This window comes from Typopeltis vanoorti, chromosome 3 (assembly GCF_054136105.1).
Source record: "Typopeltis vanoorti isolate ZY-2024b chromosome 3, IOZ_Tvanoo_1.0, whole genome shotgun sequence".
NCBI classification, from domain to species: Eukaryota; Metazoa; Arthropoda; class Arachnida; order Uropygi; family Thelyphonidae; genus Typopeltis; species Typopeltis vanoorti.
The window spans coordinates 167,193,553-167,209,692 of NC_143551.1; the positions used below are offsets into that span (position 1 = coordinate 167,193,553).

A 16,140-nucleotide genomic window follows, 5' to 3' on the forward strand; every position below is an offset into this window, starting at 1 on the left:
GGGGCAGAGGCTAAGGCTTTTTCTTCAAAGGTCTCCATAAAGAAATTGGCCAAGGGTGGGGAGAGTGGTGAACCCATGGCTGTCCCCTCTGTTTGTTTGTAGAATTTTCCCTGCCAAACGAAATAGCCTGAGTTCATTGTGAACTGAAATAAGGCTGAGATATCGGGAGAAAATTTAGCTTGGATTAGCTCTAAAGTTTCCTTGAGTGGGACATTTGTAAATAAAGAGGACACATCAAAGCTGACCATTATGTTAGTATGTTGGAGTGTAAGGTTTTCTATGATGGCTTTGAAATGGGCTGAGTTTTTTATGTGTGATGGTGTGTTGCCAGTACAGTGTGTGAGCTCTTTGGCCAAATGTTTAGCTAATTTGTATGTGGGGGAATCAATGCCATCCACTATGGGACGTAATGGCACATTTTCTTTGTGTATTTTTGGGAGTCCGTAAATACTGGGGGGGGGGGTATAGAGTTAAACGGCTTTAATCTGTTGGTGACTTCTACAGGCCAAGAAGTGACTCTCTTAAGGAGCCTGTGAAGTTTTCTAATTTGAGAGATGGTGGGATTGTAATTGATAGGGAGGTAAGTGGCCCGATCTAATAGAAGAGCATTCAGCTTACCTGTGTAGTCCTTTTGGTTAAGTAATACAGTTGCATTTCCCTTATCCGCTTTGGTGATAACTAATTCTTTATTATTCTTCATTTCCTGTAGAGCTTTATATTCCTTGTTTGATATGTTGGTTTTTTGGTGGCCTTGCTTTGGAAAGGACACAGGCTACATCCAGTCTTACACTGTTGGCGACTTGACGTGGAAGGTTGCGGATTCCGCGCTCGATCTGGATCATAATATCCTCACTAGGTATTTTATTGGGAGCAATGGCGAAGTTGTGTCCACATGAAAGCGCGTTGAGTGCTTCAGGCGTCAGGGTGACTGAAGAAAGGTTGATTACCGTGTTGGTAGCAGGTTTTGGAAAGACGGTAGAGTTCTTTTTTAATTTTTCGAACTTTTTCATCTGTCGGCCTCGTATTTTTTTAAATTCTTTTTCAGCCACATGGCTCTGAAACACTTCTCTCCTTCTTAACACACTTAAACAACCAACACCCCAGAATCAAATTCACTCTGGAAAAAGAGGAAAACAACAGCCTCCCTTTCCTAGACACACTAGTCACCTGCCTAGTCACCTTTGAACTAATCTGTTCAAAACCACTTGGCCCTAAACACTGAACTAAATCACATCCTCAACACTTTCTCAGCCAATGGCTATCCCCCCCAAAAAAAATCCAAAAAAATATTAGAACCTACAAACCACAGATCCCCTCCCCCCCCAACAACAAGGATTACTCTAAATCCATCACCATTCCCTACATCCGAGGCACCTCGGAAAAGATTACCAAAATCTTAAAAAAACATGACCTGACCTCCTGTTACAAACCTTACAGAAAATTGGCATCCCTTATCTGCTCCACTAAAGACCAACCACTTCCCCTAGACCTACCTGGTGTTTACCAGGTCCCTTGCAGTTGTAAACTGTCTTACTTTGGCCAAACAGGCAGGACAGCGAATATCAGAATTTCGGAACACAAGGACTACATCCGTTTTCACAAATACAGTCATTCTGGGCTTGCGGACCATGCTCTGGATACACGCCACAGAATACGGTGGAAGAAAGCTACAGTGATACACCGTAGCAAATACAAATTTGAAAGACTCTTTATGGAATCAGCCTCAGCCCTAAGAAATTCTCCAAACCTCAACAAATTTGGGTGTATGCGACTGCCCCAAATTTGGGAGGCCTACATCTGCAGACCTTCAGCCCAACGGCCAAGAACACCTAGTTAGCCCGCTAGAGGGCACCATCAGGACTGTTAGGAGAACAATAGCTTCATCTCTTCATTCTCAGTTTCTGTGGTGTAGTGCCTACGTGCACATAACTTTTTTGTAAGTTCCTTTAGAAAATGGCAATGTGACATTGCCGAAATATCGGAAAATATTTATTAAAGTTTAATTTAATTTATATTCTTAACTACGTTGTTCTATTCCTTAAGTGTTTTAATAAAAGTAGATGTTTATAAAACAAAGTTTATTAATTGATATCAGGTTTCATTCTACTTTCTTTTATAATGTGATCCATATAGCTGGTGAATAATAGAGATGAAAAATGGAGAATGTGTGTACATTTCACCAGCACTTGTAACTTTTTGCTGCATTCTATTCATATGTCTTCTTTACCTGCCTGTAAAACCAACCAACTAAATATATTGTCCTGTTTGTGTCTGTCTCACAGCAAATTGTCTCAAGCATACTTACTCCTGCAGAATATCCACTCTAATAATTAATCTGACTTTTTTATTCATTAAAACTGAATATTTTTTCGACATATTTTGCTATTTATATGGCTGACAGCATCTTCAGGAAGATATTTAACACAAAATAACGAACAAAACTCTCAATTGTTTCCCAACAGCCATTATTTCTATGAATTGGAAACCTGGATTGATAGTTTATAAAGTCTATCACATTGGATACAAGACACATCATGTGCACTCTATACATTGTTGTGTAAACTCTGTATGTGATTACTGGCATAGGAGAGGTCGTGAATGTTACATATGCTAATTGACTTCCAGATGTAATGAAGTAAAAGTTTTTGGTTTCTATATAACGTGCCTTGTGAGTGAATGACCCTGGAATACTCTTTGAACAATCCAGCAAAATCATTCTCTTCCAAGTAAGGCATGAAGAAAGCTTGCCAATTTACTGTGATGTTGTGAGTCAAATCTGGTTAATTATTAAAGTTGATATAAATCTATTTGTAGTGAACTACTTCAAAAAGAATATCTACTTTTACTGGCTGCAACTTTTCAGCTATCATCAGTAATCCCTTTCCATGCTCTTGAATTTGTTCTGTTCATCATCTCTGTAAATGCTTAAACGTACTTTCTACCCTTATATCATCTTCATCAACCAAGTCTCACTAAAGCCTTGAATTTTGGCCATTATACTGAGAAATTATTATTGTACAGTTATTTTCATGGAGTCAAGAATCATTGCAGGAGAGCTATGCTAACCCTTATTTACACAATACCTATCATACCTCTATAAACTTGTTCACTGTCAGGGTGCTCACAACTACCCCTAGTTATCCATTTCACTCATTTGCTACTCTCCAAGCAAAAAATCAAGTTATCACACACCCTTACTAACTGCACTCTTACACAATTTCCAGAGGTGACCCTTGTTCTTTCCCAACTCGTCATGTATTGAAAAATTTCTTTGGCATCACATAGAATCCCTTTAGTAATTTAGAGATTATAAACTTTTATAATCTCCCTTCTTCCTCATCTGACTCTTAACTGAGCTGTGCAATTCACACATGTTTAGTCTATCCTCATAATGAGCATTCCAGAAATCTGTTCACTAGGCTTGATCTCTGAATTTTCTTTACCATTCCTGATCTCCAAGGAACCCAGGTCAGGCCAATCTGTATAGTATTCAAGATGTGGCCAAATCAAAGCCTAACAAGGAGGAATAATAATTTCCTATATTTTCTTGTCAATGTGTTCTTCAACATCCAAGTAATTGTTTAACTATTTTTCCAACTTTTGTAATATGCTCTCTGAATTTCAACTCTCTGTCCACTATCACCTTCAGATCTCTCACCTCATCAATTTCCTGCAGTTCAGTAGCATCAGTATGATACAAAGTATGTAATCTTTACACCCTCAGGTGTAACCTAATGTTTTGCAGCATGAAAGACAACTATTGTCTTTACTCATATTGCCAATTTATTTAAATCATCCTGCAGAATATCAACATTACTTTTATCAACTATTGTGCCTGAGTATCTATTTAAATTCCCTGTATCATTAATATACAAATTAAAGAGTAGTGATCTTAGCATAGAGACCTCAAGCACTTCTCTAGTCATCCTCGTTGATTCCACTCCACCATATACTACTTTCTGGTGTCTGTCTGTCAGCCAGCCCCTATCCATGTTACTAGCTTCATATCCATTTCCATTTGTTCCAACTTATGTAATAGTTTTATATGATATTCTGTGAAATGTCTCTGCAAAGTCCAACAGTGTCATGGTGTAACCATTTTCTTTAATAGTTCCAATGTCACTTTATTGTAAACTGTGAATAAATTACTAAGGTAGGAGCTACCTTTCACAAAGCCATGCTGCTCCACCATAGATTGTCATATTCCTATCCACCCATTACTGAATTTTACCTTTAACCATTCCTAAGATACTAATTGGCCTGTAATATGCTACACTGCATTATAGCCACCTTTATGTAATGGAACTGTCTTACCTTCTTTCCACTCTCTTGGAACCTTTGCCAGAGCTGAGTCTTAGATTAAACAGCTTTGTCAGAGGTACTTTCAGTTCTCTTGCAAGTTCTTGTAATACATGGGCCGACATGCCATACAGTTCCACTGCTGTATTAATGTGGAAATTTTTCAATATGCCGAGTACCTGCAGTTTGCTCACCTCAATTCTCACATCATTCTCTGTCATATCATTAACTGAATAGTCTCCACATGGATGATACACACCCTTACCAAGTGATTACTTAGTAGCTTAACTATTTCTTCTGTCACTTTGTTTCCATTGGCACTGAGTAAAGTTATCCTACCATAATCATTCTTTCTCTTACATGCCACATAGCAAAAAAAAAACCCTCTTTGATTTAATTTGGTCTGCTTAGCTAATTTTTTCTGATAATCTGATTTGACCTTTTTTTTAACCATTCTAATCGCTCTTCCTGCCCATGCTTTGTATTGCTCCACAATGGTTTTTTTTTGCTTTATAAAACTACTTATCCATTTAATGCTGACTTGGTTTAGCCTCTTGCCTCTGGGTATTCAATCTGATACTGCTGCATTTCTCAAACAATCCTTCACCATTTCCCCTGCAATACTGACATTCTTTCTATGCAGTTTCTAATGTCATGCACAGCTCCAGTTGTCACCTAGGTTTTGTCATAACACCAGCTTTGTGGTTCTTGACTGAGATTTCCATATGTTGAGCAACCTCTCAGAACAAGATTGCATGATTACTTTCCCTGGTTGAAGGTACGGTTGCTACAGTGGTTATAAATAGATCTTGTGATTCTGTTACTAGATCCAACACTCTCAAACCCACTCTTAACGTTCTCTCCTCCATGACATACTGTTTCAGGTAATTATGTCTTAGTAACTATATAAATTCCATTTCCATTTTGCCACGTGGCCTTATCTTCTTATAGTCTGTTCCCACATAAGTGCTCAGCCTGTGGTAATTATGCTAATCTGCTGATTCACGGCATCCACATTCTCCTCTGGTCTGCCTTGTCTATAGTAGCAATCAACCATATATTTCCCTATCAGCCTCTATCTTACATGATAGCCTCTGTTGGACATCTCCCTCAGATCTGAAATCCTCCTTAGCTTCTGTTTTTGTTGGTTGAAGTTCTTCAGCTATCATTAGTAATATTCTTCCTCCTGTCCCCTTCTATCTTCTTACAATACCCCTTACATTCTATCTTGTCATTTTCTGTTAACCTGGTGTCACTGATGTTGATAATTTTTTGCCAAGCTGAGCCGACCACACCAAAAATTCCTCTGCATTTCAGCATTCCCTTCAGCCCATTCAGATTTGAAACCTGGGAAACTGCACCTTCACTCACTCATCTGTCTTGGGGTGGCTTGACATATGCTTACCCCCCCCCCCCCCCCCAATACCTTCTAGTTTCCTTGAAATGCTTAAAACTTCTCTCCCTTATTCCAGATGTATATGCTATTAGTATACATATAACTTGCAGTATCCTCTTTGGTTCACAACTGTCCTTGAATTTTGTATTTATTCTTACATTGAAATTTTTGATCCAAATAGCTGCATTCATTGTTTTTTGATCATTCACACTGTTTGTACCTCCACACATATCCAGATATTTGCCATTTGCCTGCATCCTCCTCCCAGTAACTATTTCCCCAATTTTGTACTTTAAATCTCTCAGTGAACAATACTTTATAGAGATACTTAATTTGACATCCATTGAAGTGCAGACCATCAGTTATATATACCGTATTTTTCTGTGTATAAGACTATACTTTTTTCCTAAAATTTTTAGACCAAAAATTGAGGGTCATCTTATACACGGAGGGGGAGGGGTAACCGGTTGAGAGACCTGCGGTTGCCGTGGCAAAACTGCTGGTACTTTGTCTCTGCAAACAGGCTTCTGCGAATCACCAGTCTTCGTTAACTCTGTCGATTGACTTCATTAACGGCTGCTTCTGAATAAACCAACCAGAACTCTGAAAGCATTCATATGTCTGCAACTCATTGGCAGTTTAGTTAATGCATTAACAATATTTAGAGCACTAGCTCATAAAAATGTCCAAAAATAAAAAGTGGTTTTCATATTCTTCAAAATTCAAGTTAAAAGTCATCAATTATTATTATTACAGGCGACTCCAGGGAGTCCTTAAACTCATCGAGGGGAGACCCTAACATCATGTCCACACAACTATATGACATTCTCACAGTATCTATCATACCTTACCTTGAACTCACTCACTGTCAATAGCACCCACAACAGACTCTGGCAGCTTATTCCACTCATTCATCACTCTCCAAGTAAAGAACCCAGCTCTAACACCCTTGCTAACCACACTCTTGCCCAGCTTCCATAGGTGTCCCCTAGTTCTCCCACCACCAGTCCTGATCTCAAAAATATCCTCTGAATTAATCCTATAGAAACCCTTTAGCAATTTGAATGTCTCAATCATATCTTCCCTTTTCTGCCTATCAACTAATTTCTGCGACCCACATATCTTCAACCTGTTCTCATAAGGTTCATTCCATAGACCTGCTATCAACTTGGTAATTCACCTTTGGATCCTCTCCACCTCCTCCCCATCAAGAAGAAACCTAGGTGACCAAATCTGGGCACAGTAGTCGAGATGAGGTCTTATCAAGGCTCGGTACAGAGGTACAATAACTTGCTTGTCTCTGCTCGTCAAAGTATTTTTCAACAACCAAGTGAGTTGATGAGCTGATTTAGCCACTTTTGCAATATGCCCCCTAAACTTTATCTCTCTATCCACCAACACTCCCAAGTCCCTGGCCTCATCAATCTCCTAGAGTACAGTTCCACCAATGTGGTATACTGCTGCTAATCTTTTCACCCCAAAATGCATAACCTTAATCTTGTCACATTAAATTGACATTCATTCTCCTTAGCCCAGAACTTCTCCAATCTATCCAAGTCGTCCTGCAAGATTTTGACATCATCTGCATTCACTATTGCCCTACCCAACTTTGCATCATCAGCGTACAAATGAACTGTTCTTCTTAGATCCTTCCCTATATCGTTAATGAACAAATTAAACAGCAGTGGTCCAAGAACAGAACCCTGCAGCACACCACTAGTCACAGGCCGTCTTTTGGACTCTATTCCTGAATAAATTACTCTCTGATATCTCTCCTTCAACCACCCACCTATCCATCTCACCAACCCTATATCCATTCCCATATGTTGTAGTTTACAGATTAGAATTCCATGTGGTATCCTGTCAAATGCCTTAGTCAGGTCCAGCAGTATCACTGTAAACCCATTACCTTTATCCAGTTCAGCCGTCACTGTGTTATAAAACTTGAGCAAGTTACTGAGGCATGATCTACCCTTCACAAAGCCATGCTGTCTCCCATGCAGTATCTCATTTTCATCAATCCATTCCTGTATTTTTCCCTTGACTACTTTCTCCAAGACCTTGACAATGACTCCTGATATGCTAATCGGTCGGTAATTTTTAACAGTAGTCTTGGATACCGCCTTTATGCAGTGGAACTATTTTTCCCTGTTTCCACACCTTCGGGACTAAACCAGACCCGAGACTCAGATTAAAAAATATGGTCAAGGGCACTGATAATTCTTTAGCCGCTTCACATAAGACCTGTGCCGGTATACCATCCAATCCCACAGATGTATTCACATTAAGGTTCTGTAATAGACTATTCACCTCCACTTCATCACAATTCCCGTATAAACTAATGGTTCCTTCATTTTTTCAATGTCACCACCTGGATGATATACTCTTGCAAAGTGCTCGCTCAGTAATTCCACTATCTCGACTGATTCAGTGACCTCCTTACCATCGTCATTCCTTAAAATCATTCTGCCGTGTACAGTTTTTTTTTGCTTGCAGCACATTGAAAGAACTGTGTGGGATTCTCTTTAGCTTGCACAGCTAAATTTGATTGCGCCGCCACCAATCGTGGTGGGAAAAAACTTTTCATTTCCTAACTATGCAAAAGAACATGAAAATAAAGCTTCAGAGAGACAGTTTAGACCTCCTCCCACTGAGTGTATGATTAGACAGTGGAGATGTTTAAAATATTGATTTCTTAATTTTGGATTAGAAAAAGTAGGGTTCGTCTTATACACGGAAAAATATGGTAATTTTTTTGTTCATTAAATTCACTCCATATGTCTACAAACTGCACACCATTCCTCTTACACAAGCTAATTCTTAATCATTTGTAACATTGCTCTTCTCTTATTTCATTCGTAACTTACTGTGGCAGCAGGCTTTGCAGTCTTTCTCTACTTTTTGCTTCTTTCAGTAAAACTTTCATGCCTTCTCTCATATTGTGCTTGTCACCTTTCAAATCATTCTACCAGAAAAAGCCATCTCTTTCACTTTCACCTCTTTGCATTTTACTGTTGCTAATAACCTTAATCATTGTACTTATGAAACATGGTTTGTTATATTTTCATCACTTTCTCTTAGCATCAAATCATCATACCATACCATCTCCTTACTCTTGCTCTTTCATACTCTGTCTTCTCCTTCACACTTCCTTCTTTCTCTTCTCTGCTGGATGTTTCTTCATTTATTCAGGTGATAAATTTGTACTGTGAAATATCCCATGTAATTGCACTTTATCTCATTACCTCATCATTCCACTAATCTTTTGCAACTTTTTTTTTTCTGTGTATTATCATTTTATAAGTTACTCACTTTTGCATTCTCCCCTGTTGCACTTTCATCCACGTTATCATTGACACCATATGTTTGTGCACTTTTTGTTTTGTATATAATATTTTAATAAATAATTTAACTGAATGAATCAGGTTATGGATTGATAAATATCACATGTAAAATATAATTTCAGGGAGAAAAGCTAGCCTGGGAGAGCAGATAAAACACCTCTCCAACAACAAGTTGTGAGTTCGAATCCCACCATGGGCATAAGTGCTTGTAAAAGCTTGCTCTAGATGAGCTTTTATAGATCCTTGAGTTTATTTATAAAGCCTTGTCTTTTTTTAAGTTAAAAGATTACTAAATTTTTTTTAAAAAAATATAATTATATATTCTGCTGTTTTCTGAAATATTTACAAAATTTTGTATATTGCAGGTGATATTACACAAAAAGGATATGAAAAAAAGAAAGCGAAGTTGTTGGCTCCATATTTTTCTAGTGAAAGTGGAGGTAAGATTAATTTTATAATCATAAGCAGTTTTAATAATGACATTTATTTCACTGTATGATGTATGTTTTCACATCTCAGATATGATGAATAAGGAAATGATCAGTAAAACCTAAAACAGTAATGATCGTAGTGTGGGATATCTGTATTGAAATTCAGATACCTCACAAACTAAATAATTAATTCAAGTTAAGGAGTTAGTAATAAGGTATTTTGTGAAGTTGTTAGTTAAATGCATTTGTCTGTTTTTGTGTCGCAAGCAAGATGTTTTGCAATGTCATTCTTTTCTTTGGCTACTAAAGTCTTGCTTAGATATAAAATAATTGTATTTAGATTAAATATTAGAGGTAAATTATAATTTTGTATGTGCTTTCAAAAGTTTTAAAATTAAGAGTTTAAACAACTCTGAGTGTGAGGGAGTAAGAAAAAATAAATACCCCCCCCCCCTCCAACATACACATACACTCTGAATTTTAAACTAAAAAGAAAACACTGAAACTAAACTCCTAATTAATCTTGTGCATGGGTTATTTTCCCAGGATACATAAACATCTTGTCTTCTAAACTTTTATACTTCTTGAATTCATACAGCAGAAAGACTAACATAAAATTCTTTGGTGTGGCGCTAATGTCCTTGGTAAATGTGGCGGTCGAGTTTAGCTAGTCTAGAAAACGTGTTTTTAAAGTTAAATATAGTGTGGCTTTTTGTCACAAATTGTGCTGCAATTGTGCATCGGTTAGAAACAAGTGTCCTTCAGTGGTATTATTGTTTAGAACTGTGTTGTATATATTGTGTTTTCCTTGCCGTTTGTTTCACTATATCAACGTGTAAAGATGGCGTCCAACAAGAAACGTACGTCAGCGGCGCGCAGGACTTCTACTACTACACGAAAGGCTGACTCAGCGTTAGATTTTTTGCAATGGATGCGTTGCGGAAACTGCTATATGTATGCACCGAAAAATGTGAAGGATCTGTGGTCGGTCTGGCAAAATGAGAAGAACAAAAATGTCGACGTATGTGAGAAGTGTCGGGATAGGCTGGAGCGTTTAGGAATGGAAGCTGACATCGGGACCGTAGCGGAAGAACTTCGGTGGGAGTTTATGAAAATGAAAAATGACCTTCATCTTCTTCATGAGGAAGTGGAAGTGATCGGTAAGGAGATACTGGAAGTTAAAGCTGAGTTTAATGTGTTAAACAGAGAAATTAGGACTATAGAGATTACTTTAGCTGAAGTAACTAGAACAGGATTACATATTATTATTATTATTATTATTATTATTATTATTATTATTTTGACACCTCCAGGGAGTCCAAAGACTCATCGAGGGAGAGTGTGCCGACAGCATCGAACGATTGGTCCCCTTCCAACTACTAACCGCGCTCAAACATACTTAACTGAGCCATTAGTAGCAGAGGCTCTACCAATCGACCAACCTTCGCCGGCTATATGGGTGAGTCTTTGGTGAATGATTCAGTAATAAATAGTATGGGAGTGATTGGGAGTCAACATAATAAAACCACAAGTGGCCTAGAAGAAATGAGATGTAGTGAGAGTGGGGGGGTAAGTAATAGAGAGTTGAGTAATGAAGCTGGGAGAGTCATGCTGAATAGTGTAGAGAATGAGTCCATGAGTGTGGACTTGAATGAAGTTAAGAGTGGTAAAATATATGGTGATTCTATGATTAAGGGTATGGAGAGTGGTATGCATGAGGAGTGCTTGGCTGATGGGACAACAGAAAGAGTGGCTTTAGCAATAAAGAGAGGGCATGAAGCAGACAAGATGATAGTTATGGTGGGTACGAATGACCTGAGAGGTAGTATAAATCGGGTAGGAAAAGATTTAAGAACATTATTAGATATTGTGAAGAGGAAAAGTGTCAATGGGAGAATAGTGTGTGTGTGTGCTGCCTCGTTTTGACAATTACGAGTTAAGTAGACGAGCAATGATAATGAATGATATGATTGCAAGAATGTGCAGAAAAAGAGGTCTGGAGTTTGTTGATGTTTGGAGTGTGTTTGAAGGAAAAAGGCAGTTGAAGGCTAGAGATGGACTGCATCTTAACATGGAAGGACATAAGCGATTGAAGAAGTTATTGTTTTCTGAACAGGTTGAAGTTATTGGGCAGGGAAACTAATATTGAAAAGGTTGAGTGTAAGAGAGAGAAACTTTAGAACTGATTGTGTATTTATTGATCCTTATAGGCTGAATAAATTGCAGAAGAGAGGGGATAAAAATCGGCATAGGACTACGGTAGTTAGTGACTTATATATCAGTTCTAAAGCCGGTACAAGATCTAGAGGGAATCTGCAATTTTTGTATACCAATGCTAGAAACATTCGAAATAAGAGAGAAGAATTTTTGGCATTAGTCAGTGAAATCTCACCAAAAGTTGTAGGCATTAGTGAAACTTGGCTGTCAGCAGAAGATGTGGTCACTGGAATTGAATGTGATGGGTACAGTATTTTCAGGGAGGATAGAGAAGATAGAACAGGAGGAGGAGTACTGTTGATGATAGCTGATGTGTTGCAGCCAAAGAAAGTAGTATATCATGATGATAGACATGTGAATGAGAGTTCATTTGAGGCAGTCTGGTGCGAAATAGTGACCAACGCAACCAAATATACAGTTGGATGCTGCTATAGGCCAGGGAGTACGGGGGGGAGATATTGAATTCATGCATCAGCAACTTAGTGCAATGAGTGAAGGCTTGGTGATTATTATGGGGGATTTTAATTACGGTGATATCAATTGGAAGGAGGAAATATCACGTAGCAAAAAGGAAATGGAATTCATACATCTTCTACGAGATAATTACTTGAAACAGCACGTAACTGAAGGGACACGTGGTGTGAGAGTGTTGGACCTGGTTATTGGTTCAGAGGTTATATGCATAAGTAAGGTGTCCTCGTTACCTCCAGTTGGTGAAAGCGATCATGTGGTATTGACTTGGGAGGTTGCAAAATCTGTGGATTTTTCTATTAAGAAGGGGTATGTACGGAACTACAGGTTAGGCAATTATAACAAGTTTCGGAGTGAGCTTGCAGCCATCCCATGGCAGAACATATTGCAAGCGAAAGATGTTAGTAGTGCTTGGGATAAAATCAGCGGGTATCTTAGGAAAGCAATATCAGATTGTGTCCCCATGGTCAGGAGGTCAAACAAGGCAGGCATTAGATGGATGAGCAGTAGTATCAAGCTTGAACTGCAAAAAAAGAAAATGTTATGGAGAATTTACAAGGAGAAAGGCGATCAGGACACCCATGAGCAGTACAAGGCTCAAGCTAGGAAGGTTACCAGCATAGTAAGAAAAGCTAAATCAGATTATGAGAAGACCTTAGCCAAAGAGATCAAGGGTAATCCCAAAGAGTTCTTCCGCTATGTGGCAAGTAAGAGGAAGAATGACTTCGGAAGGATAACCTTAGTGGGTGCTGATGGTATTGAGGTGACAAAATCAGATGTAATAGTCGAGTTACTGAGTGATCACTTTTCAAAAGTCTATCACCCAAGTGAGGATATCTCTATACCTACAGCAATACCTAATGTGAGAATTGAAGCTAAAGAATCAGAGGTATTAAATATATTGCAAAACTTAAATGCAAACACTGCGGTAGGCTTAGATGGAATATCAGCTTGGGTGTTGCGTGAATGTGCAAATGAATTGTCAACCCCTCTCACCTGGATATTTAACTTAAGTTTGAACTCTGGTATGGTCCCTAGGGAGTGGAAGTTAGGCAAAGTGGTTCCTTTGCATAAGGGTGGCTCTAAAACTGCAGTATTGAATTACAGACCAATCACCATCTCAGGAGTAGTGGTAAAAGTATTGGAAAAGTTGGTTAAAGACAAAATTCAAGAATGGGTGGATCAGGATATGATACTCTATAGAGGCCAACATGGTTTTGTTAAAGGTAGATCCTGCCTTAGCAATCTATTAACTATTCATAATAGAATAACATCTGAGTTGGACAAAGGAACTGGCTACACAGTGGTACTTCTGGATTTTGCTAAGGCTTTTGACAGGATACCCCATAGAACACTGTTACGCAAATTGGAGCAGATGGGAATGGATATTAAATTGGTGATATGGATAGGAGAATGGCTCAGGGAGAGATAGCATAAGGTGGTGTATGGAGGAGCCGAGTCCAGAATGAGGCAGGTGACCAGTGGTGTGCCTCAGGGCTCTGTGCTTGGGCCAATGTTGTTTAATTTGTATATAAATGATATAGGAAACGGCTTAAAGGGAGATATTCAGTTGTTTGCTGATGATGCAAAGTTGTGTAGTGCAATAAAAAATCAAGCTGATGTTGAAAGTTTGCAGGAGGATTTAAATAAGCTGGTAAAATGGGCAAAAGAAAACGGATGTCAGTTCAATGTGGAAAAGTGTAAAGTCATGCATTTTGGGATTAAAAGATTACCAGCTGTGTACTACATCGATGGAAAGGTACTCCAAGAGATTGATGAGGCTAGGGACTTAGGGGTATTGGTAGATAGGGAGATGAAGTTCAGAGGACACATTGCTAAGGTGTCCAAGATTGCACATAGGATTACTTGGTTGTTGAGGAACACACTGACATCCAGAGATAAAGAGGTTATTATTCCCCTTTATAAAGCATTGATACTTCCACATTTGGATTACTGTGCTCAGGTCTGGTCACCTGGATTCCTTGGAGATGAGGAGGCTGTGGAGAGGGTTCAGAGAAGAGTGACCAAGTTGGTGAGTGATATAAAAAATGCTCCCTACATTGATAGATTGAGAGCTTGTGGATTGCAGAGATTGGTTGATAGGCGAAGAAGAGGGGATATGATAGAAACATTCAAATTACTAAAAGGTTTTTATAGGATTGATGCAGGGGAAATGTTTCAGCTGTGTGATAGTGATGGAAGAACAAGAGGTCATCTCTGGAAATTAAAGAAGAGTGTGGTTAACAAAGGTGTCAGAACAAGGTTTTTTGCCTGGAGGGTGGTGAATGAGTGGAATTCATTGCCTGACTTAGTTGTGAGCTCTTCGTCTGTAAATGAATTCAAGAAGAGATATGACAGATATCGTTTTGCTAGTTTTGGTCTCCCGCGATGAGTCTACTGACTCCGTTTAGATACCCGTAATAATAATAATAATATAAACTGCTCTCTATATGACAGCAACATAAGGCAGTCATATTCTTCTTGCATCTTAAAATCATAGAACACTGAAGAAAATATATCTTGTTTTCATCCAATGCACTTCAATAATTTCACTTTTTGATATGAAAAGTGAAGTTACTGAAAGTAACAGCAGGCTCCACTGAATAAACTACTGAAAATTATATCAAACATATCACTTTAGAATGAATTAACTTTCTGTGCAAAAGTTTCAGCATTCTTCTTAAAACCTTATCAAAACTTCAGAACAAGTTTGCTTTCTATATGAAAGCTTCTGAAGAAATAATCAAGGTCATATCATATCCACTGTTAGAAATCACTTATGAGACTAAGAATTCTAAATAAAGCAAACTTTACTGAGCCCATTTCTATATGAACTGGACAGAAATTAGAAGAAAAGTTTTCTATCTTTTCTTCTAATTTCTGTCCAATCTTCATGTATTGAAGACTCAGAAACACAACAGTTTTTCTTCTGCTATGTTTCTTTCCTATTTCTGCAGTTGAATGTTCCGTAACATTTTTTTTCATTGTTATGCATACTTGGAAATACATTAGAGCAACTTCTGCTCTTTTCCATTATTGTGCCCCACCATTGCTGCTTTCAGCACTGTACTTGATGCAGTTCTTTTCATAGTGCAAAAAAGATTATTTAATTATAATTTCATTAAGAAACAAGTTGTATTTATAACAATTCTTTATTTCACCCTTTATGCACTGAGGTAAGTTCATTTAATTATTTATAGAATGTGAATTACACACAGCAGTAACTTTTGCTTCTGTTGTTATTGACAACATTTCATAAACAAAGTTGGTCTACATACGCATAGAAATGTGAATGTAGACCAACATTAGAAAACTTTTGACAGCTCATACAAAATTATAAATTACCTCTAATATTTAATCTAAATATGTTTATTTTATATCTAAGCAAGACTTTAGTAACAGAGAAAAGAATAGTTGCAAAATGTCTTCCTCATGATATACAAAAACAAATGCAGTTGACCCTTGAACAATGTGGGGGTTAGGAGCACCGACCCCCTGCATTGTTCAAAAATCTGCGTATAACTTTTGACTCCCAAAAAATTTAGCTACTAATGGCCTCCTGTTGACCAGAAGACTTACCGATAACATAAACAGTCGATTAACACATATTTTGTATGGTATGTATGATATACTATATTCTTACAATAAAGTAAGCTAGAGAAAAGAAAATGTTATTAAAGAAAATCATAAGGAAGTGAAAATACATTTACAGTACTGTATTTATTGATTCCGTAAGTTTGCATTGTCTGTCTACAAGATGAATCGTCTCTCAGTACCTGCATCAATATTGTCTTAGATGATAAAAAAAAACACTGTAGATGTTATACGAATTAGTAGCACTAGACATCAAAAATGAAAAGATAATGTGAAAAGAAATTATTCATATTTATTTACAGGTATAATGATGAAGTAGCAGCAACATGATTGCTTTGTGGTAGCCTAGCGCAATCGATATGATTGCTTTGCAGAATAATGAATGAAT

General features: G+C 37.8%; 1 protein-coding gene across 1 annotated transcript in view; it reads left to right on the forward strand.

The window, feature by feature from the left end:
- The window catches only part of LOC150108732 (disco-interacting protein 2-like), a 936,780-nt gene that overhangs the window by 72,772 nt on the left and 847,868 nt on the right, over positions 1 to 16,140 (forward strand). The window contains exon 3 of the mRNA XM_090416186.1: positions 9,405 to 9,479. Coding sequence (XP_090272312.1) covers positions 9,405 to 9,479 — 75 coding nt within the window. The remainder of the gene's footprint in view (positions 1 to 9,404; positions 9,480 to 16,140) is intronic.